At 35.9% G+C, this 26,191-nt stretch overlaps 1 protein-coding gene across 2 annotated transcripts; it reads left to right on the top strand.

Moving 5' to 3' along the window:
• The first annotated feature begins 2,816 nt into the window (after positions 1–2,816).
• LOC149848094 (O-fucosyltransferase 2-like) lies at positions 2,817–26,191 on the top strand. 2 transcript variants are annotated; one of them, XM_090010415.1, is made up of 10 exons: positions 2,817–3,330; positions 4,735–4,824; positions 4,988–5,087; positions 5,539–5,600; positions 6,418–6,506; positions 7,810–7,930; positions 8,022–8,165; positions 15,811–16,148; positions 16,270–16,510; positions 25,397–26,191. In XM_090010415.1, the coding sequence occupies exons 1-10, from the start codon at positions 2,881–2,883 to the stop codon at positions 25,703–25,705; spliced, it is 1,944 nt and encodes a 647-aa protein (XP_089866541.1). In that variant the 5' UTR covers positions 2,817–2,880; the 3' UTR covers positions 25,706–26,191. The 2 variants fall into 2 exon arrangements, with proteins under 2 accessions (XP_089866541.1, XP_089866546.1); XM_090010420.1 differs by lacking the exons at positions 6,418–6,506; positions 7,810–7,930.

Genomic DNA, 26,191 nt, shown 5'->3' with positions numbered 1-26,191 from the left:
AAAAGGTAGAAAAAATTTGTTGGGGGGGGGAGGGCAATTGAGCAAGATTTACCGAATCAACCATTCGGATCAATGACAATAACTAGTCGCATAACTAAAACCAAAACACCAAGGGGAAAACCAAAAAGAAATACAATAAAAGAAGAAGGGAACAGTGGGGGCGGTGATGACCACCAACAAACTGACCTTCTCGGAATAGTGGCAGGCGACACAAGGCCCAGATGGGGTGCAAACAAAGGTCGCGTTTCCCCTCAATTCCTTGAAATCCCTGCAAATACAGAGAGCCCTCTCGATCAGATCATATTCATAAGCGAGAGAGAGAACCTTTGTGCTTGAGCAACCGCAGACAATGATGATAGCAACAAGAACAGAAGAGAAGCCACGAGAGAGATGGGGATTCCCATTTCTTCTATTTAATTGTTCTTCTTTCTGTGTAGCTTTAACAGACTTCCTGTGTCACGTTAACGGGCAGCTGTGGAGAAAAGAGGCGGGGCTGCAGATTTAGGTGGTCTTTTGTTTTCACAAGTTTTTTTTATATATTTACACGTGGAGATGGCAGTAGCCGGGGAAACGGGTATCCGTCCGAACCCGTCCCATTTGAAATTTCTAATATTTTTTTGAAAAAAAATTGCTAATATTTGTCACTCAGCTTATACAACTTAAAGTAGGCATATAAACAGATCAGGCTTGAGTGAGAACTTGTTGGATGCAAGATAAATGGATTCAAAAACGAATTTGGACCCAAATTCATAGAGCCTATTCCAATTTGGAATCTAATTGGAGCATATACCAAAAGATCCAACGTGTACAATATAATCAGGTCGAATCTTGTTGGACATTAAGTCGGATTAGGAATCAGAATTCAAATCAGATACGAGAAAGACGTAACCGAATGAGAATCCAAATCTGATTCGGATCTGGTTTTTATTCCTGGATCCAACTAAGCAGGCTCCGATTCAGACAGATATCTAACCTCAACCTAAACCATTTATAGTCCTAACAACTTACAGTATTTATTGGATGGAGCATTCGGGCTTTAAATGGATTTGATCCAGGTTGGACACTACTGGATCTGCCTCCCTTAGATTATTCAGTTGCAAAAACAAACTCAAACGGATAAAATCCAAGTCCAACAAGAGTGTGGTAAAGTCCCCTTGCTCTAAGTTTGGTTTCCCTTGGATAGGACTTGGTGAATGACACTATCCTCACCGGTTGTTCAGGGAGTATTTAATCGCTCTTGTGCACGAAGGCGTTTATTTTGAGAACAGGACGGGGGTTTATTTTTTGTTTTTTATTCTCACTAATTACAGTTTTTTTCTTTGATTTTTATCATTTAGGGCCTTGAATCAAATATCTTTAATTAGGACTTCTATTGTTTAAATTTATTAGGACTTTTTTCTTTGATTTTCTTAAGTTAGGGCTTTGAATCAAATATTTTTAATTAGAGTTTTTGATATTTAATTTGATTAAATTTTTTAATCAAATTTATTTAATCAGGTTTTCTTATACTTAATTTGATTAAGACTTTTTCCATATTTCATTAGGGTTACTTTTATTTGATCTTCTTTGATTAGAGTTTGAATTAAGGCCTTTTATATTTAATTTTATAGTTTGTTTATGGTTTAATTTTCTTATAGTTTGTGGTTTTTTATTCTATTTATAATTGTTTTTCTTGCATTCTATGGTTTTATTATTTATTTATAATTTTGCATTTGTATATAAAATAATAATAATTCATATTTTTTTCTCAACTTATCAAAAATTTGAACATTTTTTCGGACTTAGATCAAATTTGACATCCATATTTGGGGCTAAAATCTATAAATTTTTAATAAACTTTTATAATTAGATCCAATATAACACCGATTAAAGTATTTATACATCAAAAAATATTAATTATTATTTTATTAATTTACTCATAATATAATTTATTTTTTTTAGTTTTTAGATCTAATTCAAGATCTATATCCAAGCTAAAATCCATAACAAACATCTTAATACCATGAACACAACTTATTGTTGAATCTAAACAAAAGTTGTTCATAACACAATTATTACATGACAGAGAGAACATGTGTTCCATCTTGGACTCGCCATCAAACACACCTTTATAGTATGGGTGTCAATGGGTCGGGTTTGGTTTGGACCCGAGTAAAATTGGAATTGGCCTTGATTTTCGGATATGGTATCAAGTCCGAACCTAAGTTGAATCAGACCCGACATAAGAGAAACCATACTCGGACCCAATAATAACTACATGAACCCTGAGCCATACTTGGTAAAACCATATTTTTTATCATTTTTATATTGAAAAATTATGAGCTTTTAATCGAAACTCAAGTTAGGTTTGGGTATAATATAAAATTTTACAAACTATACTCGAGTCCACATATTCATCAAACCTTTGGGTTTGAACTCAAGTCTTAATCAGGTCTTCTTATTTATCACCGTACCCGGATCCTATAAAGTTTGGCTTGGGTCCGGTTCGGATAAACCAGGCTTGTTGGCACCCCTATCTTGTGGACGAAAGAGGATAGTGTGACTTGGTGAATGATACTATCTCTGTCTCTCTCTCTATTGTAAACTTTAAAGGTCATAAATTTCCTATTTTTATATTTTTCTGAATTATTCTGGTTTTAAATTTTTTTATTTTTCTGATTTTTTAGACTTTTTATTTTTATTTTTATGAATTTTAATTTAAAATTTGGTTTTTAAATAAACCGATTCTTATAGATACGGGTCAGAATCGATACGGACCTATTCAGGTTTATGAGAAAAACCATATGGGTCCGATTCCGATACTAACAATAGAATTTGGTTTCTGGCGGTTGTCCTAAAAAGAAAAACATTCAGTCCAAAGTAATCCGGGTATTTACACGTATGCCACTCCATCCTGTCCCTCCCGCCTTTAAATACAGAATTTTCTCTCTGCCCATCTCGGCCATGGCGGACCAAGTCGGACCAGAGGACGTGGATCCTCATTTCGGCCATGTCAGGGCAGCCTCTTCCTTCCACGCCAGATCCAACAGCTCGACGCAGAAGAGCTGGCAATCGTCTCCCCGGAGCTCGATTCCGTCGCGGTCCGACGGCCCGCAGATTCGGTTCTCCGGCGATGCCGGATCAAAGGGGAGATGGAGCTTATGGCCTCGAATCGGAGGCCTGATCCTCGGTGTTAACTCCTCAGGGACGAAGCCGCACACGAGGAGGCGGCGATTTAGGGGAACGATCGCGATCTTAGGTCTGATCGCAGCGTTCTTCTTGCTGAATTGGTGGATGCTGTCCCGCATCGAAGATGAGGACCTGTTTCTGAGCCCTGATTTTCTGCTCGAGGTATGCGCGTCTTTCTGTTGAGATCAAAGGGGGAAATTCTTAGTGTGGTACAAGGAGAGTGCGTTCTTTTCTGTTGATTGATACATGAATGTACTTTTCTGTGCATCCGTGCACATGAATTATGTGAATTTATGTAGAGTACATGTATGGTCATCCTACTGAACTATGATACTGGAACTACTTGAACATAGATGGTCTTGGGTCTTGGCTATCAAAAAAAGGTTAAAAGGATGGGCTTCTTGACATGCCTGTGTAGAAATGTGCCTTGCAAGTAAAATTTACGGTGATTAAGCTACTTAATACTCATCAGTTTCGCTATATCAATGTCGATTTCAAGACTTCACGTCATGATTCATATAAATTAACTTGCATAAGACGTCATTCTCAGTATGTCTTGGCACACATGTAAATGTCAATTAAGTAGTTAACTAAACAGTTGAGTCGCATTATACGAATGTGGGAGATCACACTGTGGCCGAAATTTGCAAACTTGCATAGCATTCGATAAGGCCCAGTTGGATCATTGGAGGGTCTCCACATGCACCTTACAAGTTATTTGATGAACTTAATTGCATAAGCCTGCCGAAAATATGCTACCTAAACGGTATGGTATCTCCTGTAACTCGACTAACATAGCTTGGTCAATGTAGATGGAAGGAACTGTTTAGCATAGAAAGCGGAGTTGAGTATAAGCTAAACCATCTAATGTTATTTGCAGAATTGAACAGCATAATATTTTTCCTTTTTTTTTAATTCTGGAAAAGTTATATGACAAATATGCAGCTTTCTAGTCAGTTGTGATTCATTCAACATCAGAAATAATTTCTTCGTGCAATTTTTTTATAAAAAACGCGCATTTATGTATTTCAAGTGCATTCAAGGAAGTGAATTGCCAAGATATTTGTATCAGTGGGATTATCAATTATTTTTTCTTTCATTGACATTTAGCATATTGTTTCAAATATTGTGTAAGTAAATGGGCAAATTGTTTATGCAATTTTATCCTTTCAATGTAATATACTAGTTTAGCATGTTAATGAAACACAGCACAACAACTGGTTTTATCTTCAGAAGTAGAAAATACAATCAAGAGAATTCTTTGCATCTATTTAATGGCATCTCTGAAAATAAGCTTGTTAAAGTAAGCACTCAATATGCATGATAAGGCATAAAATCCGTCATGGAAATGAAAAAGTTGCAGCAAGCCAAAAACTGTACCATTTGAATTTATTTATTTATCCTTATCTCGATACTTCTGTAACCTAATGTGTGAATTTTGTGAAGCTTTAAACAACATTTTTTTTTTGTCTCTACCTTTTGCTTTTTGTAATTCAAATGTCTTAACACATTTGGAGCTAATGAGAAATTTGATCATCTATTCCATATTTTTATGGATATTTCTAGGGTGAATGGAAGAAGTTTACGAAGGGAAAACACCGTGAGAGAGTCATGTGCTCTAGGCTTCTGGCATTAGCTGCCCATTCCTTGGCTGAGGTAGGTTTTGACTTTGATCATACTTTTTAAAAAAGTGACATAAAGTTGCCTTACATTTTACTTCTTTGTTTATTTAGCGTCAAAAAATTGGCTTTGTCTTATGGCTTGAAGTCATTGCTTCTTGGTTTGTAAGACATCCTAAAATTGACTGTCTTATAATTAGGGAGTCAAAAGTCGTGAACCTCAAGACCTGTGGCAGGAGCCTTTTCTTTTAGCATCTGCTTGGAAACCTTGTTCAGAGAGACATGACTGGAAAAATTTTGGTAAATAATCTTGTGTTCTATGTCAGTTTTTGTTTTTGCCTTCTACATTACATAATTTTACTATACAAGGTAGCATTAGAATAAAACAATCCATATTGGCTTGAACCTATGGGTGGAAATGATACGACCAAGCTGAATAGAGGTTGTTCAGTCCTGTTGTTTCATAAAAAAGTTGGCTAGAGGTTGGACTACTCCAGCTTGAGAAAATTTTGAGGAATCTAGCAATTCTTCTTCTTCTTCTTTGCCTTTTGAAAGTAATGGAAAATATGGGAAAGTGGGTATATCATATGAAGCCTGACCTTAAGCATATAATATTCTGGCTAGTCTGGTGGACCTGGAATGCTTTAAAAGTCAGCTTGTTATTGGAACAATTGCTTTTAGTATTCTAATCCTGACATGAGGTGCAATTGTATTTAATGACTTTGTTACTTCATGGGGTTTGCTGTTGCAGAGCAAAACACTGGATACATTTTAGTAAGTGCTAATGGTGGGATAAACCAGCAGAGAGTGGCTGTAAGTCATGTTCCTGCAAATACTTTTGCCTATGCATTTTTTTATTAATGATATACTATGAGAAGATATTCTGCATGGGTTGATACTTTTTTTTATGGAGGTCTCTTAATATCTCTATGTGTGCTGACTATAGTATATTATATCATTTGTGCCATCTTTTCAAATTCCAATCTTGCTTGGCATTTCTACACACGTTTTTGGTAATTAGTGGATAAATGCTTATTCTATTCATTCTATTACATAACCAATGACAATGAAAGAGTTGGCATTGTATACAAGCATTTTTTTGTTTGTTTGCATCTCTAATCATCATATGCATTATGATTTGTTATTTTCAATAGGTTATGTGCACTTTTAATAATTTTTTGATAACCTGGCTGAATGGATGCCAGTTACTACACTCTTAAGTTACCAAACTGTGGAGGTAAGATTGCTCCCTCTTGCCTACAATTCAAGCTCTTTCAAGTGGTTTATCAGTGAATTTCTGTAGCACGTTATATAATTATGCCATGCGGGAGATTGGGAGGTCAAAACATTATTACTGAATGTTCCTAGTTTCCTCATGGACTGCGGGCTCCACTCATCCTTTAGACTTATATGCATCCATTAGGATTTCAGCTTCTCCATGCCTTTCTACGTTCCTTGTTCTTCTTTTACCTTTATACATGGTTATTTTCTATTTTTCTTCTGGCATCACTTCTCTCACTTAATGTATGCCAGAACTTCATTATATTTGCAAAGATTAGACTAGTTCATATGTGTGCACATATATGTTATACAAGAGTATCTAACTCATCTAGTTACTCACTAATTGCAGGTTTGCAATGCTGTTGCTGTTGCTCGCTTACTCAATGCAACTCTAGTTATTCCAAATTTTTTGTATAATAGTGTTTGGAGGGATGGGAGGTGAATTTTAAGTTACTTGTATATCTTATCTGGTGTTTTAAATGCATATTCTTCCATTTCTCTCTCCATCTTGGTATCTGAACAATTTGAATTTGTTGCATGACTATTACTGAATTTCAAGGCTATAAGATTCAACATCTATAGGGAGGCAGGTCGCCAACTAAGGTATAAAACCAGCTGGTTTTATCCTATGAACTGCTGTCATTGTACTGGCTGAGAAATAGACCACTCACTCTGTGACATACTTATGCCTGGACCCCTTTATGCCAATAAGATGAAAATTAAGTACACGGGGAGAGCATTTATCTTCTATTGACATTAAAATCCTCTCTCTCTCTCTCTCTCTCTCTCTCCCACAAACACCTCTTCTCCCCCTTTTAGTGCCTCATGTCCCCTCTCATTTATGTCAAGCTGTCCGCCAGGCTGTACTTTGTATCCCTGGTATAAGAGCTGCCCATAGTTATAATTCCATTATCAGGAAAATATCGGCCAAAAAATGACAATGTTTTTAAAAAATGAGTTCTTGGGAAACTCATTGGAAAATATTCGTATACATCAATATATAAAATTATATAATATATACAATAAAAACAGAAATGTAAGTTAATACAAAAAAGAACCTAGGCGAAAAATGTTTCTGTCACATTAATATCATGTGAAAAATGCAAACATTTACAGAACAAGAGACATTTGGAATATACGGCTTTTGTTCAATATAATATCACTCTTCTAAACTATCACCATAAAAAGAGGCATTTTCAAAATATCAGTGATAGTTGTGACTATGGAACCATCTGTATATGTGTTAGGAGGTGCCTTTAGGGAAGAATACTGTGCTTCCTGACATTATAATCAGAGGCTCCCATTGGCTATCCATAATGTTTTTTTACTGCATATCTACATTATGTGTCTCAATACTACTGCCATCATGATTGACGAAGAAAAGAGCATGATGCTCAATCATGCAATGGAATTCCAAAAGTCAACAAATTCTGGCATGGAGAATTGACTTCAGATTATTATCCATGCAAGCTTGTCACAATTTCAGCTATAGTTACATCAACCACATTTATCATCAATTACAGTTTGAATGGTTTTTCATGATTGCTTTTGTCTACAAGAAAGTCTTGGTTTACTTTGTTTTCTGCAGTATTTCTTTTGTTGATCCAGAAACTGCTTCTCTCAAATCCAGACAAGATGTTCGTATATATTGATTGTCTTGCTGTCACATTGTGAATGCTATCCTCACTTCGTGTTTTATATTTTGGTGTAAAGTAGAAATAACAAGTTTATATTTTATCAGCCAATTCGGGGACATCTATCAGGAGGAATATTTTATTAACTACCTGAAGGATGATATTAGAATTGTCAAGGAACTTCCACTGGAACTCCAGTCGCTAGATTTAGAGGCAATTGGTAGTGTAGTAAGTGTAAAGCTTGTAGCTCTTGTGTGATTAGCATTTTTTGTGGTGGTTGAAGTTTTATTTTATTTTACTACTGACACTTCTTGATTAGGTGACTGATTCAAATATTATGAAAGAGGCTAAACCAAGTTTCTTCTGGAAAAGGATTTTGCCTATTCTTCTACGAAATCATGTGGTTCATTTTGTGGGATTTGCAAACCGCTTAGCATTTGATCCAGTTCCTTCTCAATTGCAGGTATGTCTACAAATTAATCTCATTCTCCAATTTCTAAAAGTAAGCTTGTGGACTACGCTTTGTTTAGAAAGGAACAACCTTTGGGTTTTAGTTTTTCCATATATTTTCTGCTTGTGTCATGTTTTTCACCTTTCTATGTGCAGTGTGGCTTAGTTGATTATGTTCAAGATGGAATAGACAACTTTATCTAGCAAATTAAGAAAAGGCAACTGACTCACCTTATCGATTTTACATGGTGGTTTAATGACAATTTATCCTAGAACGGATTTTGTATGATATTAGGAGTTTATGTTAAGAACAAAAAACCTTCTCTTGCACACACACGAGCACACACACACATTAACATATAAGGACTGTTTTCCTCATTCATTTTTGTCTTAAGTCAATGTAATGCTCTTCATGGTTTATTTATTTGATGATCGATATGATGCTTAGAATAACATATTGCATGCATGCTCACTAAATTTTCGAATATGGGGGTCCTTCTACTGGAGCAGATAAGTACTCTCATTGGTGTGAATATCTGTTTGCAACATCTTGTTTACATGCTATTTGAAATCACCTTGTTTCTTTCAGAAACTTATAGAGAACTATTAGCACTTTAGCAGTAATTGAATATCTTGTGACGGGTAGCACCCCATCCCTCAACGCATTTGTTTACAGCAAAGGTGAACATCATCTTAGCTTTTTATTTGAAGTTGTAGACAGTGCAGTGCAGATAGACTCTTAAAAATAATAATTACACTGATGACAAATGTATTTCCGTGCTGTTCTTAAGTGTTATATTCAGATCTTTCAATTCTTCCACCATGTAGAACCTCTGGCCTTAATCCATCTTACGAAAAAACTGTGGTCCTTCAAACTTTTCCAGTCACTGTTTCTCCATTTATGTCAAATAGGAAGATTAAATGAGTGAAACTACCGGACAGAGTCTGTACTAGGGAAGAATAAAGCAGGATTAAAATGAAAACCTAGTAAAGCAGGATGAAAATGAAAACCTGGGGTGATACAGATTAACTGAATCTTTTCAAATGCAATCAGCATCCAAGGTTATCAATTATTGAACATGAATATATTTTCATAAGCAAGTTCAAGCATCAGCATAGCTTGGTTCAAACTTGACATATTTTGTAGTAAAATCTAGATAGTTGTGTTTCTAGAACTCAATACACATGGGCGTGCTGTGCAAACTAAACTTGGGAAAGAACTACATATAGTTTGGCCATTGAAAACCGCTATTCAGTGAAGTACTCGGTGGATGATTGGTCACCTTGTGCACCATATGTGAGATAGGAAAATATATAAGATCAAGAAATTTCAAGCAAGGTATATGGATACATAAAATCGAATTCTTGAGATTTTTACCTAGGGACTTAACAAGGTGCAATGTTGGTATCTCAAGCACAAGCTGTCCATACAGCTTGAGGGAATCTGTTAAAACATAATAGTAAAACCCAAAAGTGGAGGCATTAAATCTAAGAAGATGAGTTCTTGGATCACCACCAAACAACACTTCAAAGAGCTCCAACAAAAGTGTCGAGAAAGAACACTCACAAGAACCACAAAGGTTCATACAAAATACCCCAAAAAGGGTATGCAACAACAAAAAGGATATCGAGTTGTTTGCTAACATCGACGGAGAGTGTTCATCTGATTGCATTGGTGCTCCCATGCCTATTCTTGTTCCGGATGAAACCTCTTGCACAACTCAATTTGAGATTGACAATTTGCCGCCCAAGGAGATTGAGAAGTTTTCAGGACAAGTTTATACGAGAAGAGCAGCAAAAACTACTCCCACCGTTACTGATGTGATTGTTGATGAACCTGAAAATTATTCCTTTGTTAGGAAATTTGAAAGAATTCGACACCCAATTCAAAGATGGGTTAGTTATGATGATTTCACTCTGGATTTTCAGTTATTTCTGTCACAAGTTGAAAAGCAAGATGAACCTACTACCTTCTATCAGGCAGTCAAGTTACACAAGTGGACAGAGGCAATGAATGAAGAAATAGAAGCGTTACATGAATGTCAAACATGGAAAGTTGTTCCCAGACCCAATGATAGGAATATCGTGGGGTCTAAGTGGGTTTATAAGATCAAGTATAAACCTGATGGGAGCATTGAACAACACAAAGCAAGACTTGTTGCACATGGTTTCACTCAAGAATATGGGCAGGATTATGATGAGACTTTTAGTCCTGTCGTCAAGATGGGGACAATTCACATTATATTATCCCTAGCTGTTCACCACAAATGAACATTGAGCCAGATGGATGTGAAAAATGCTTTCCTTCATGGGGCCTTTAAAGAAGAAGTTTATATGGAACAACCACCTGGATATGCGGAAGAGATCCTAAGGCATATGTCTGCAAATTGAAGAGAGCTCTTTATGGTTTAAAACAAGCATCACGGTCCTGTTTTGATAGTTTTTCTCTCAAAGTTCAGAATCTTGGTTTCTGCATATGCACTCTTGATCACTCACTCTTTATATTCAGGGACAAGCATACAATCACATTCTTATTGATTTACGTAGATGACATAATTACCACGGGCAACTCTTGCAGTCATATCCAGACAGTCAAGGAATTCTTAAGTCAGCATTTTAAAATGAAAGACCTTGGAGAACTGAGATACTTCCTTGGTATAGAAGTTGACAGGAAAGACAATGTGTTGACCCTGACACAACATAAATATACTCTTGACTTGTTAAGTAGAGCGGGAATGAAAGATTGCATGCCTTTAGCTGCTCTCAGTGTTTTACAGCAAAAGTTGAGCTCCAACAAAGGAGACTCATATGATGATCCCACTAAATATCGAAGTATAGTCGGAATGCTCCAGTATCTTACCTTCACTAGACCTGACATTGTCTATTATGTAAATCAAGTATCTCAATTTATGCATGAACCTCAAACTGGGCACATGGATACAGTTAAACGGATATTGAGATACTTAAAGGGTACGGTGGGAGATGGACTTGTTTATAAGAGGAATCTTATAGATAATGGGGCTCATAAAGTTTTTATCTATACTGATGCGGACTGGGCAGGAGATCCAGATGAGAGAAGGTCAGTTTAAGGCTATTGTATATTTCTTGGCAGCAACATTGTGTCTTGGAGTAGTAGAAAACAGAAGGTTGTTGTCAGATCTAGTACTGTGGCTGAATATCGTTCCATGGCAGCAACCACAACAGAAGCTACGTGAGTTAGACACTTGCTAACAGAATTGGGTGAATCTATCTCAAGATCATTATTATTGTGTGACAATCAAAGTGCGATAAATATTTCTTTTAATCTCATTCATCATAGTCGCACTAAACATATTAAGATAGATCAACATTTTGTCAGGAAAAAGGTTGAAGAGAAAAAAATTGAGCCATATTATGTTCGCACTGAAGATCAAGTGACTGATATGTTTACAAAAGGGTTGACCAAACACAATTTTTGGTTCTTAAAAGGCAAGTTGTCCATGATTCGAGATCATGCACAACTTGAGGGAGGTTGTTAAGATGATAAGATATGGTTCTGGATTCATGTTTGGTCCAGATCCATATATTATGTTTTGTATTTTGCACATGCTTATTTTGCACATACTTGTATTTTATGTTTATAATCAAGGATATTATTGTACATAATGTTTTGTAAAGTGCCATATATAATCACAGTTTCTAGGTCACGATGGATGACCATTCTGCGCAACCTCTTGTCTCCTCTCATCTGTCTTCTGTTGATAGTGAAAACGTGGTTGAAACTCTGAGTTCAAACAATATCGTATATATTCAAATAATCTTTAAATTCTTTTGATAAAAAATCTCTCCCTGAATAGGTGCGAAAGATTGAAATATCATTCTTAAATTGATTTTTGACTAGATTATGAAATATTTGAAAGCATTAGAAAACGTCAGATTTATGCTTAAGAAAATAGATCCAAGTGTGTATTGTAAAATCATCTACGAAAATTACATAATACATAAAGCCACCTTCTGATATAATAGGTGCGGGTCCCCACACATCCGAATGTATTAACTCAAGTGGTCAAGAAGAGACAAATGTTCTTTCCTGAAAAGGTAATCTGTTCATTTTACCAAGAATACATTTTTCACATTTTAAGTTTTCAAAATTACAAAAATTTTCCATCTTTGGAAAGAAATGAATCTTGAATACACTAGGATGGCCAAGTCTTTTGTGCCGTAGATCCAAGTTCATTTTCTGAACATTACAACATAATGTATTCTTGGGTATTTTCAAAAAATCCATGTAGTATAAGCCTCCTTCTCTATGGCCTTTTCCAATCAGCTTTCTTGACTAGTGATCCTGCACTCGACAACCACGAGAGGAGAAAAATACATTATATCCATGGTCAGATAATTGAGAGACAGATAAAAGATTTAGGTTAAGTTTAAGAATATATCTAATTTGTGGAGTACCAAAACATTTTAAGTTTTGAGAAATATTTTCAAAATTTTTTATTCTTTTGATTTCAAGAGATGTTCCATCAACGGTAAAAACATTTGACCCACTTGAGTTATGACATTCAAATAATACATCAATATTTGGTGTCATGAAAAGAGACATTTTAGTCAAGAAGCCAAAGAGATTTACCGGGATCTGAGATGCCGACGGAAAAGACAACGGACTCAGTGGATGAAGATGCTCTTTTGAGTAGAGATTGAAGTTTCTGTATTAATTGTGTTAAGGACATGCTTTCAATGGATGGTAGGTTCGACAAAGGCAACTTTTTTCTCATAGGGTTTCTTCAATTTCGGACAATAAGTTTTCACATGTTTCAGTTCTCGGCAATAATAACAAATGACTTTTGTCTTTTTAAATCCATTTCCTTGTTTCTCATCATTTGTTCTCCCATAGTGTGGAGGTTTGTATATACGAACATAGTTTTTCGGTCTAGATACGGTTAAAACTGAGTCATCATCACACTTGGAGATTCTCTTCTTAAGCCTATTCTCTTTCATGCCTAATTCTTCTATCATGTCTTCTATTGAAGGAATCTTTCCTCGATGAAGAAGAACGGATTTGGTTGATTCAAATTCTGATCTTAATCTATTGATAAATTGCAAAAAATGCTTCATATTTATTTGGTTTTGACGGAGTTCTATGTCATTTGGACAGTGCCACTTTGATTAAAAAAGAGTCAACTCTTCCCATAATTCAGACAATCTATTATAGTACTCTCTAATGCTCTTGTACCCTTAAACCATATTTTGTACTTTATCTTGTAAATTGCCAACATGTGTAATGTCTTAAAGAGAATACATTCTCTTAAGATAGTTCCAAGCATCGTTTGCATGTTCAAATTTTGCAAGACTTGAACATTTTTTGATATTGACATTACTAATGAGGCAAGACATAATCTTGGCATGTCCCATTCTCCATTCATTTCACTTTTTTTCGTAAGTGGTAATGACTTTGTTTTTCTCAACCTTCGTAAGAGGTATCTCTTTCTCACTTTCTATTTTTATAAGAATTAGTTTGGGTTCCCAATCGGTCTCATCTACTAATCCTCACAATCTCTTTCCCGATATATGGTGCTTCATAATTAATGCCCATGTAACATAATTAGAATCGTTGAACTTAATGGTGACATTATCATTGTCATTTATTTTGGAAGGTTTGAAAAAGAAAAATTAAAGAAGAGAAAAAATGAGAGTCGATAATGAGTACACCACCGATTAACGAGTGCGAGACCTCCTCCAAGCTTTTACTCGATTTCACATACACTTGAAAAGAACTTTACTTCTTTTTCAAACTTTGAATGGCATGTTTCCCGATGTACCACAAATAAACTTAGCTTGATCACCAAACTCTGATGCCATGTAAGAAGAGTTGTTGATTCACCACCAAACAACACTTCAAAGAGCTCCAACTAAAGTGTCGAGAAAGAACACTCAGAAGAACCATAAAGGTTCATATGAAATACCCCAAAAAGGGTACACAACAACAAAGAAAAAAAAAATATTATTGATTGAGAATATCACTAGAGAAAGCATTACATTATGAGGGGGCAAAGCCCCATATTTATACACAATGAATGGGCTTGGAGGAGGGAGTCGTTGGGCTTCCAACGACTCTAAATAGAGCCGTTGGGAGCCCAATGTCTCTTTGTCTTTGGGACTAAGTCCAATATTGACTAGTCAAAAAGACTATAAAGTAAAAGTGAAGACAAAAAAAATCCTATTCTAACTAAACTAGGCCTATGCTAACTAAACTAAAAATAAAATAAGAAAGATTCCTAGTTAGCCTAGGTTATTACATATAATTTAACACTAAATAAGAAGGGTGACACAGTAATATTCATGCCATTTATAAGTGGCTAAGGTGCAATATATAGACCACAGAATATGCCTACTGATACAGGAAGGATGTTATTTGTACTAACCTTAATGAAGGGTTCTAATATATGTTACATAGGCACAGGTACGACAACATGGGGATTTCTAAAAATATGGGCATGGGTATATGGCTATATATATATATATATATATATATATATATAGGATTGATATTGTTGGTCTGAATCATCTCGGGATCCATTCTTATAAAGGCTCATTTGTCAGTTTAGAAAAGGGTCAATTTTATAAATTTGAAAACTTGTCTTTCTTTTAAAATATTGAGTAAAAGAAAGGGAAAGGGGGGATGAAATCCTCACTACCTCTCTCTCTCTCTCTAATGACCAATTGCTGGAAGTTGGGGGTCTGGGGATGGGGTCAGGGGCGGGGCCAAAATGGGCCTCCCCTCTGACCAAGAAAAGGTTAAAAAAATCAAAACAGACCTAGGTTTTGGGTTGGGTCCGATGTGACCCGCCCTGTATCCCAGCCAATTCTCATATGCATACCTGTATCAACATGGGTAATTGTCCCATAGGGACATAGCCAATTGCTGGAAGTTAGGGGTCTGGGGATGGGGTCAGGGGCGGGGCCAAAATGGGCCTCCCCTCTGACCAAGAAAAGGTTAAAAAAATCAAAACAGACCTAGGTTTTGGGTTGGGTCCGATGCGACCCGCCCCGTATCCCAGCCAATTCTCATATGCATACCTGTATCGACATGGGTATTCTTCCCATAGGGACATAGCCATGTTACATAGGTTCTAATAAAAATAATCAGTGGACCACCCCTCTAAAGCTATGAAGTGGTGATTCTTCAAAAGAAATGCTCTCTCTCTCTCTCTCTCTTATCCTTCCCCTCAATGTGGGTCTTCCCTCATATGCACATGCAAAGTCACATTGCTCAAATATAGGAAAGTCCATTTCATAACTGTGAACATGAAAGGAGCACATTTATATTTAGACTGGAAACTAGTAAACACACATTTATTTTGTTTTATTTGATTTATTATAAATGATGTTTTAAATTAGGTATTTGTGCAAAATGATTGTCATTTCTTAAACTAATAAGCTCTATTGTTTATTCTAACATGTAATATATCTTGTATGGCCAATGCTCTTTTCTGATTTCCTGCTTTCTTTTCAATTTCCGTTAATTATAGATCAGATGGATACGTTTATTAAACTTTTCTTGTACTGTATCTGCATTGTCATTGTGGTTTTATTGTTTCCTATAATGTGAGCTACTTCTCATTTTCAACATTTTCCTCTACCCAATGGATTTCTTCTAATCAATGTCATTCATATAGAGACTTCGTTGCAGATGTAATTTCCATGCACTAAGGTTTGTTCATAAAATCCAAGAAACCGGTGCTTTGTTAGTGCAAAGGATGCATCAGCATACGTTGAGACTGGGTGCCGTGGATCATAATCTGCTTGGTCACTTTGCAGCGAATTCCACTGGGACATGGGGAAAGTTTGCTCTTGAAGAAAGTTCCAAGTATCTAGCTATGCATCTGCGGTTTGAAATTGACATGGCAGCTTATTCTCTATGTGAGTTTGGTGGAGGTGAAGAGGAGAAAGAGGAGTTGGAGGCATATCGTGCAATCCATTTTCCTGCTCTCTCACTTCTTAAAAATAGCACAAAGTAAATAACGGTTTTTCATATTACACACAGATACATATGTACATATACATGCATATATTAATAAATACATCCACACAACTCTCTCTCTCTCTCTCTCTGAACCGGTCCTTCAATCATGCAGGTTACCTTCTGCAGCAACACTACGATCTGAAGGGCTATGCCCGTTGTCTCCTGAAGAAGCAGCAATCATGCTTGCATCCCTTGGGTTTAAACGAACAACAAGAATATACCTGGCAGGTGCACATATTTATGGAGGAAAGTCAAGGATGGTTGCAATGACCAGTTTGTATCCTAATTTAGTTACAAAGGAAGACCTGCTTTCTTACAAAGAAATAGAGCCATTTAAAAACTTCTCTTCTCAGGTAATTCAAAAAACTGGTTTCTGAAATTTGAGAGTTTACTTGCAACTACTATCTCTTTAATAAAGTTGTATGCTGTTCCGCAATACAGTCTAACCTAATTATGTTCATTGGCATGCTTGCCACCATAATGTGGAAACAGAATCATTTCAGTTTCTATTTTCTGATGATAAAGTCAGCATGTTGGGATTATTGGTGTAAGTTTTATAAAAGATATTTTTAAAAGGATATTTTCAATCAAACGTTTGTGCAAACCGAACACCAAATAATAAAAACTGGTTCACACTAATGGTGAGTGTTAAAAATTGTAATCTCATATCTAAATATCCCATAATATGTAATCTTTTTTTCCAGTTTAGTTACAATAGCATAGGCTAGTTAGGTTTTTACTTTTTAATTTATTTTTCATTTTTTGGACATAATATAAACCTTTTGCTCTTTTACTAAGTCAAAAAGCAAAAGCTAAGAGAGTCGTTGGACACTCCAACGGCTCTAAATGACTCTCCCTTGCCCTCTCTTTTTGTGTGTATATATGGGGAGTTACCCCATTGTATCTTTATCTTTTGTATGTGGATTTTGTCCCACTTAAATGAAATCAATTCTTCACTTTTCCATTTGGAATTTCTCTTCTGAGTATTTTGTGTATGAACCCTAGTGGTTCTTTAAGTGTTTGCTTTGTGTGTGAACCTTTATGGTTCTTGAGAGAGTTTGTTCGTGAAGAAGCATTTGAAGTTTGTTTGAGGATTTCATTTTTTTATATGGTATCAGAGCTTGGTTGAAGCAATCAAGATAAGTTCTTTTGGTGCATTGGGAAACGTGCCACACAAGTTTTTTGCAAAAAAGTGATCATTCTTGCAGTGGTGATCGTGTGAAGGCATAAAAAGCTTGAAGGAGATTCGTATTCACCATTTGTGGTAGAGTATTCTTCTATTTATTTTTTCTTTCTTCTCTTATGTCTTTTCCCAAATATTTGTAAAATGAATGACAATGATAATGTCACCATTAAGCCCATCAAACTAAATGATTCCAACTATGTCACATGGGCTTCAATTATGAAGTATCTTATATGGGGGAAGGGTTTATATGGATTAGTAGATGTAACCAATGAAGAACCTACTCTAATTCTTACGAAGGATGAAGGAGAAAAGGAAATACCTCTCGCGGAGGTAGAAAAAGTTAATGCCATATCTACTTACGAGAAAAAGTGGAAAGAATGCCGTATGGGACATGCCAAGATCATGTCTTGGCTTATTTCAAGTGTTGATATAAAGAAATGCTCAAGTTTAGCAAAGTTTGAGCATGCAAATGAAGCTTGAAACTATCTTAAGAGAATGTATTTTCTTAAAGATATTGCACATATGTGCAATCTTCAAATTAAAGTAAGAAATATGGTTCAAGGAGATAAAAGCATTAGGGGGTATTATAATGGCTTATCGGAATTGTGGGAAGAATTAGCTCTTCTTGAACCAAAGTGAAATTGTCCACAACATATTGAACTCCGCCGAAATCAAATCAATGCGGAGCACTTTTTTCATTTCATTAACGGATTAAGATCGGAATTTGAATTCACTAAGTCTATCCTCCTTCATCGTGGAAAAGTGCCTTCAATAGAAGACATAATAGAGGAGTTAAGTATGGAAGAAAATAGACTCAAAAGTAGAATCTCCAAGAATGATGACGACTCAGTTCTAGCCGTCTCGAAACCTGAAAACTATGTCAGGACTTACAAACCTCCTTACTATGGAAGAGAAATGGTGAAAAACAAGGAAATGATTTTGAGAAAAGAAAAATCATTTGCTACTATTGCTGTGAACTGGGACATGTAAAAACCCATTGCCCAAAATTAAAAAGGCCCTATGAGAAAAAGGTTGTCGCCGTTGGACCACCACAAGAATCAAGCGAATCTTTCATTGGAAACATGTATCTGGATCAATTGGTGGAAGCTCTTGAACCTCTACTCAAGGGAGCATCTTCATCTATGGGAGCTGCAGTCTCTTCAGTTGGCACTTTCGATCAAGGTAAAACTCTATGGCTTCTTGACTTAGGTGCTTCTTTTTATATGACTCCGAATATTGAAATGCTATCCGATTGTCATAACTCAAATGGGTTCAATGTTTTTATTGCTGATGAAACATCACTAGAAATTAAAGCAATAGAGAACTTTGAAAAAACTTCTCAAAACTTAAAACGATTTCATATTCCTCAAATTAGATATATTCCAAAATTGAACCTCAATCTCTTATCTGTTTCTCAATTATCTACCATGGATATAACATTTTTTTCTCTTCTCATGGCTACCAAGTGCAAGATCACCAGTCAGGGAAGTTGATTGGGGAAGGCCATAGAGAATGAGGCCTATACTACATGAATTTTTTGGAAATTCTCAAAAATACGTTTTGTTGTAATGTTCAGAAAATGGACTTGGATTTATGGCACAGGAGACTTGGTCATCTTAACATATCAAAAATTCATTTTTTTCGAAATATGAAAAACTTTTGTAATTCTGAGACATTTAAATGTGAAAAATGTATTATTGGAAAAATGAAGAGATTACCCTTTCAAGAAATTTTTTTTATCTCAGCTCGACCTCTTGAGTTAGTACATTCGGATATATGGGGTCCTGCACCTGTCATATCAGGAGGGTTTTCATACTACGTCATTTTTGTAGATGATTTTACAAGACATACCTGGATTTATTTTCTCAAACATAAATCCAAAGTATTTTTACATTTTCAAATATTTCATAAACTGGTTAAGAACCAATTTAAGAATGATATCTCTATATTTTGCACTGATTCAGAGGGAGAGTATTTATCAAAAGAATTTAGCGATTACTTAAATATACATGGTATTTTATATCAAAAGTCATGCCCATATACTCCACAACAAAATGGTTTAGCAAAATAAAAACATAGACACATTATAAAAACAACAAGAACTCTGCTCATTACTCATCAAGTTCCAAATTTTTTTGGGCCGAAGCTACTCTAACCTTAGTATATCTCATTAATAGAATGTCATTGTCTTTGTTAAAAAATGTATGACCTATTGAAAAACTTTTCAAACAAATTCCAAATTATTCGCGATTAAGAGTATTTGGTTGCAAATGTTTTGTTTTCTCCAACAAAAATGACAAGCGTTTTCCCTCAGGGCCATTCCTTGTGCATGCAAGCAATCAAAAAGGCTATAGATGCCTTGATCTCAAAACTAGAAAGTTATATGTGTCACAAAATGTATTTTTCTTAGAAAACAAAAGTTTTTTTGAAACTAAAAACCCTAGAGAGGTTGATGAATACTCCTTGTTGGACTTGGTTCCAAAAATTAATGAAGAAGAAGTTGATCAAGAAGATCAAAATAGTATAATCAACGTTGAAACATCTTCATCCAGACTACATTCAATACTTCAGGCAAGGAAATCTAGCGCAACCTTGTGCTCTAGAAAAATATATTAAAACACATGATCAAATAGAAACCAGAAAATCATCTAGAGTGTCAAAGGTGCCTGAAAAATTTGTATCCTATAAATCTTTTTCACCAAAATATCAAGCATATATTACCCTATTGCACTCCTATATAGAACCCTCAAACTATAATACAACAAAAGAACATTCAAAATGGGTTGAAGCTATGAAAACCGAGTTAAATGCCTTGGAAAAGGCAAACACGTGGATTATTTAAGATATTCTACCTGGGAAAAAGCCTATAGGATGTCGATGGGTATACAAAGATAAAACTAAGAGTGATGACACTCTTGAACGATTTAAAGTTCGACTGGTTGTCAAAGGCTATTCCCAAGAATATAGAATAGACTACGAAGAAACTTTTGCACCAGTCGCTAGAATGACGACCGTAAGAACTCTAATAACCCTTGTCTCCATAAAGAAATGACATATCTTTCAAATGGATGTTAAGAATGCATTTTTCAATAGAAGTCTAGCCGAAGAAGTTTATATGGAACCACCTCCTGGCATTGAAGTTCCTCAAGGTAAAACTCTTCGGTTACATAAGGCCTTATATGGTCTTAAGCAAGCCCCAAAGGCTTGGTATGATAAATTCAATAAGGTTATGCTTGATTTTGGCTTTCAATTTTATCTTACTGACACAACTTTGTTTATTAAGAAATCTAATGCAGGGATCATCATTCTTTTTCTTTATGTGGACGACATGATCATCACAAGAAGTAATAAACAAGGAGTTGGCAATATCAAAAAAATTCTCAAAACCAACTTTGAAATGAGTGATTTAGGTTTTTTTAAAAAAAATCTTGGTATTGAATTAACTTATTCTCCTAGAGGTTATTTACTAATTTAATCTAAATTTGCTCTTGATATTATTGATAGGCCAGGAATCACAAATGACAAACATGTTGATACTTCTGAAGTTGTGAACATCAAAATGAAAATTGACGACGTGGAACATCTTGAGAACCCAACACTTTATAGACAACTTGTTGGGGGCATTGTTTTACCTCTCAATCACAAGACCTGACATTACACATGTTGTTCACACAACAAGTCAATTCTAGCATGCCCTCACCTCTATTCATATAGGAGTTGTGTTATACATTATTAGATATATTAAAACTTTTATTTTTAGAGGACTATTTTTGTCGGCTTCTTCCACACTAGAATTAACTGCTTATACTGATGCAAATTGGAGAAGTGATCCAAATGATCGACACTCAATTACTGGACTGTGTGTGTTCCTTGGAGAGTCATTGATCTCGTGGAGGTGTAAGAAGCAACAAAAGGTCTCTCTTTTGTCTACTGAAGCCAAGTATAGAGCCATGGCTACCACCACCATGCAAGTGGTCTGGTTGAGACGACTACTTCATGATATGGGTGTTACAAGTATAAGTGCATCAAGGCTATGTTGTGACAATAAAAGTTTCATTTACATTGTCAGCGATCGGACATTCCGCGAACGAATCAAGCATATCGAAATGGACTGCCACTATATACGTGAGGAATTTCTACAAGGCACCATTGATCTTCCTTATGTCTTCTCAGAACTTCAACAAACAGATTTCTTCACCAAACCGCTTGCTACCCCTCGATTTCACTTTCTCTTGCACAAACTTTCGGTTGTTCAACCGTAAGTTTGAGGGAGTGTTAAAAATTGTAATCTCATATGTAAATATCCCATAATATGTAATCTTTTTTTTCAGTTTAGTTACAATAGCATAGGCTAGTTAGGTTTTTACTTTTTAGTTTATTTTTCATTTTTTGGACATAATATAGACCTTTTGCTTTTTGACTAAGTTAAAAAGCAAAAGCTAAGAGAGTCAGTTAGAGTGTCCAACGACTCTCCCTTGCCCTCTCTTTTTGTGTATATATATGGGGAGTTACCCAGAGTTACCAGTCGAGGGAGCGGGAAGCGAGGCACTTTCAAAAATTTAGGAAGCGGGGAAGCGTGGGACTACTTAGAAGAAAATTCTGAACCGTCTCAGAAGCGACCTAGGAAGCAAACCGGAAGCGAGGGGGAAGCAGAAAAAATGGAAAAATTGAGGGAAGCGCGGGAGAAGTGTGGGGGAAGCGCGCTTCCCATAAATGGGAAGCTTGTTTCCCATAAAAGGGAAGCGTGCTTCCCATAAAAGGGAAGCGCGCTTCCCAGAAAAGGGGGACGCTTCCCCTCACGCTTGGGAAGCGCGACGTTTCGTGCTTCCCCTTTTACCTAGGCGCTTCCGGTAACTCTGGAGTTACCCCATTGTATCTTCATCTTTTGTATGTGGATTTTGTCCCACTTAAATGAAATCAATTCTTCACTTTTCCATTTGGAATCTCTCTTCTGAGTATTTTGTGTGTGAACTCTAGTGGTTCTTAAGTGTTTGCTTTGTGTGTGAACCTTTATGGTTCTTGAGAGAGTTTATTCGTGAAGAAGCATTTGAAGTTTGTTTGAGGATTCTATTTTCTTACGGTGAGATCTAGGTCGAACTCAGGGACCGGAAACAAAATCTAAGTATTTCAAACAATTTCACACCTTTATTACCTTAAAATAAAAAATAAAATGTAGCACACAAGCGCGAAAACCTATTACAAGATGTTCAAGCAGAAGGAAAATTAATACAACCCAATTAAAAGTGGCCTAAGGCCCTAATTAACTAAAAGAAAGAAAAAAGAAAAGCGTAAAGGAAAATGCCTCTGCTCGTGAACAACGATCTTTATATGTGGGTGTCGGGAATCTTGGTGCGTCCACCTAAACACCAGCCACCTAACCTTGCTTCTCATTCACGACAACCACATGCAAAAAAAAAATACGCAAACAAACCAACGAACTACGCACGACTATGTTAGTGAAAGAAAATGCAGAAATGAGAGCTTAAACAGAAAACAAAAGAACAAAAAGATCTAGACACAGATCCCAACACGACCTGGTTGGGTTGTGATCTAAAACAGAGTATCCTCTGTTCGAGGACACAACATAAACTTAAACATTCACTCACGACACTTGAAAATCGCAAAAAACTATGAATTTGTCCTACGCGATTTAGAGAATCGTCTGTTCTAGACAGATTCTCATAAAACAGAAGGACAAACCAGTAAACAACCTCGAATTCTGATAAAATTTTGCAAATATATTTCTGACACGCTCAAGGATCTAACACAATTTACGGAATCGAAAAACTCCAAGCAGAACTCACAAAATGACAAAGACAAACTAAAAAAATGCAAAAACCGATAAACTCGGCATTTTTTGACAGACTTTGAGAAAGCAGCACGACAGATGGTCAATTGGATTTGGATTGTGGTGAAAATTTGCAGAAATAAACTGGATTCGTCCAGAAGCCTAACCCAATTGACGGAATCGAAAAATAATCTTCAGATACACATAAAACAATATCAGAAAAAAAAATAAACATCAGGAATTCAGAACTAACGATCTAGCACAAATTGATTATGTTCTAACAAAAATTAAATTCGAACTAATAAAATGAACAACAAGAAAATAAATTAATCTGCTGAATAATAAGAGAAAATAAAAATAAAAAATAAAATACAGAAAATAAAAAAGAAACAATCTACCCAGATCTACCTGGCCAGCAGTTTGAGTTTGGACGAGGCCCTACTTAAGCCATCGGTCTCTTTTTTTTATTATTTACAATAAAAAAAATGAAGGAAAACTCAGACTATATGCTGAATGAATAAATTTAATTAACTAATTTATCTATAAACAAAAATCAGAGAAAAAAAAGACAGAATTTAAAACCTAGATCTACGATAGAGAAGAGGGAGGAGGTATTGAACCGGTGTCTCTCGACGGATTGGGTTGATAAGAGAGCGAGTTGTGGCCTCGTGGAATGTGCAGGTGCCTCCCGAAGTGGTTCTCACGTGAACATGCAGAAAACGAAAAGAGAAGAAGAAGGAGAAGAAAAGAAAAGAAGAAGATAAAGAAGAAGAAAAAGAAAAGCGTTGAGAAGAAGAAGAGAAGAGAGGAGGGTTTCACGTGAGTAGGAAAGAGGAAAAAAAAAAGAGGGGGTTGGCTGTTGAGAGGGCCAAAAACTGATCTCACGCCCCTCTCTAACTACTATTTATATTAGTTTTTAGGTTAAAACAAAAATTACAAAAAAAAGACTTTAAGTTAAAATTATTTCAAATTACTACCTTACTCTATCCTAAATTACAAAACAAGGGTGGCGCCTATGAGGAGGTCATTTTAGAAATTTTCGCAATGGATTTGGGTTAAATGGACTGCTGAACATGTGTGGATCAGATCCAAGATCCATAAGATGATGTTTTGGGCCGGATCTGGAACCGGTTCTTCTTGAAATTCAATCCAAAACCATAAAACGGCTATAACTTTGTCATTTTAGCTCCGATTTGGACGAAATTCGAACCATGACTCCTTGACACCTAAAACACCATAAACATCTCCATCAAAACAATAAAAGATACATAAATGCATGAATTTAATAATGAATATGAATGCATTTTCATGCATTATCAATTATTCTCAGAAAAAGGAAAATGAAAAGCCAACATGTTGGGATAAGATAAACAAACTGATTTTGTACTTTGACATTGGTTTGGTTTGGGAAAATGTGGCAAAGTTGGTTATTTCTTTAGCTTGGGATTCCCTTGTAGATGGGAAGAAACATGCTTCTTGTTCTTGCAGTTTCTCAAGTGGCTGAAGCGGAGTCTACCTTATTAGCTGAGGTTAAAATATATATTTCTAGTTTTCATTTGTGGAAAAGCTTGGATATACGAAGGGTTTTTGTTAAACACGAAGGATGTATCTATTCTTGCAATTGGGAAACTTATGAACATGTAGTTATGCATGTGATATGTGCTTTGACCTTGATCTGCTTTTTGATGGGGAATATGCAATACGGCTATTTTGCCCATACCTTATTTACAGATTGCTTATAGTGGTAGTGTTTGCACATGAACAAAAAACCCAACGCTGAAGCATTTTTAAAGCTTCACTGCAGTCAATCTCTAGTCATAGCCAGGCTATGACTTTTAATAGTCTTGCTGCAGCTTGAAAAAGGAAATAGATAATGCTGTACTAGGTTTAATTTACAGAACACTTGTTTGTTGGATTTATTTAACACCTATTATCTTCATAGAATTGGCTCTATATCCTATGATGGCATGTTTCTTTCATGAAATGTTATGTGTTTAGATTTATTTTAACTGCAATGCTCAGATTATACTTTTAAGTATCTGCGGGCACCCACTTATCCACGTAATGGGACATACAGGAAAATTGCATTATGATCCAAGCTAATTCTAACCTAACCTTTTTATCTGGATAAGTGGATGCGTCCAAGCACTCTACTTTGATGATTGTCTATATCTGGTTAATTATAGTTAAACTTGATTCACACATCAAGTTCAATTCATGCTTTTTTCAGTCTGAATCTTAACATGGATTTTGTTTCTGTTGCAGCTGGCAGCCTTAGACTTCATAGGATGTGCTGCTGCTGATTCATTTGCGATAACTGACCCAGGGAGTCAGCTGTCTTCACTAGTAGCTGGTTACAGGGCATATTTTGGTGGTGGTAGGCTACCAACTATACGACCCAATAAGCGTAGGCTGGCTGGCCTTTTGTTAAAAAATTCTACAATAGAGTGGAATGAATTCCAGGTTAGAGTGAGAAAAGCATTCAGGGAGAGTGAAATGGTTCTAGGAAGACCATTGACAAGGAGTATTTACCGGCATCCTCGATCTCATGAGTGCATGTGTAAGATGGGGTGATGTCCCTTCAGGCCAATGCTAATGATTGGGCTTTTCAGTGATTTTGCATTTCTTATCATCAGGAGATGTTCATGTCTCTTATAACTGTCTCAACTCTATAGAAAAGGATGGTCATAAGCATTGAAACCTTACTGATCTCTATGTTCAAGCGTGCTGCACCTGATCAAGGTGGTCATTTTATTGGAGCAGATTATATGGATGTTTCCATGTGTCCTGTCAATTGCAGTCAGAGCAGGAGAACAGGTACTTGCTGATGCTTTTCCATTTGCAGCTAAAGAAGCATGTACTTGTTCTCTTCTGTTTGCTGAACTGCCACCATGAAGGCTAAGGTGGTGCTCAGATACTGAGTTCTTGTATTTCACAGAAATGATATGTTGTTTAATTGCATTTTATCAAAATGTATCATTGATTGCCTGCAAAGCATGTCTATCAGCCATACTTCACGTATACGGATAGTATTTGCCTAATGTTAGATTGAAGCTTTGC

This window comes from Nuphar pumila, chromosome 1 (genome assembly GCF_984573655.1).
Source record: "Nuphar pumila chromosome 1, dmNupPumi1.hap1.1, whole genome shotgun sequence".
In the NCBI taxonomy this organism is placed as follows: Eukaryota; Viridiplantae; Streptophyta; class Magnoliopsida; order Nymphaeales; family Nymphaeaceae; genus Nuphar; species Nuphar pumila.
This window is presented reverse-complemented; position numbering and strand designations above follow the sequence as displayed.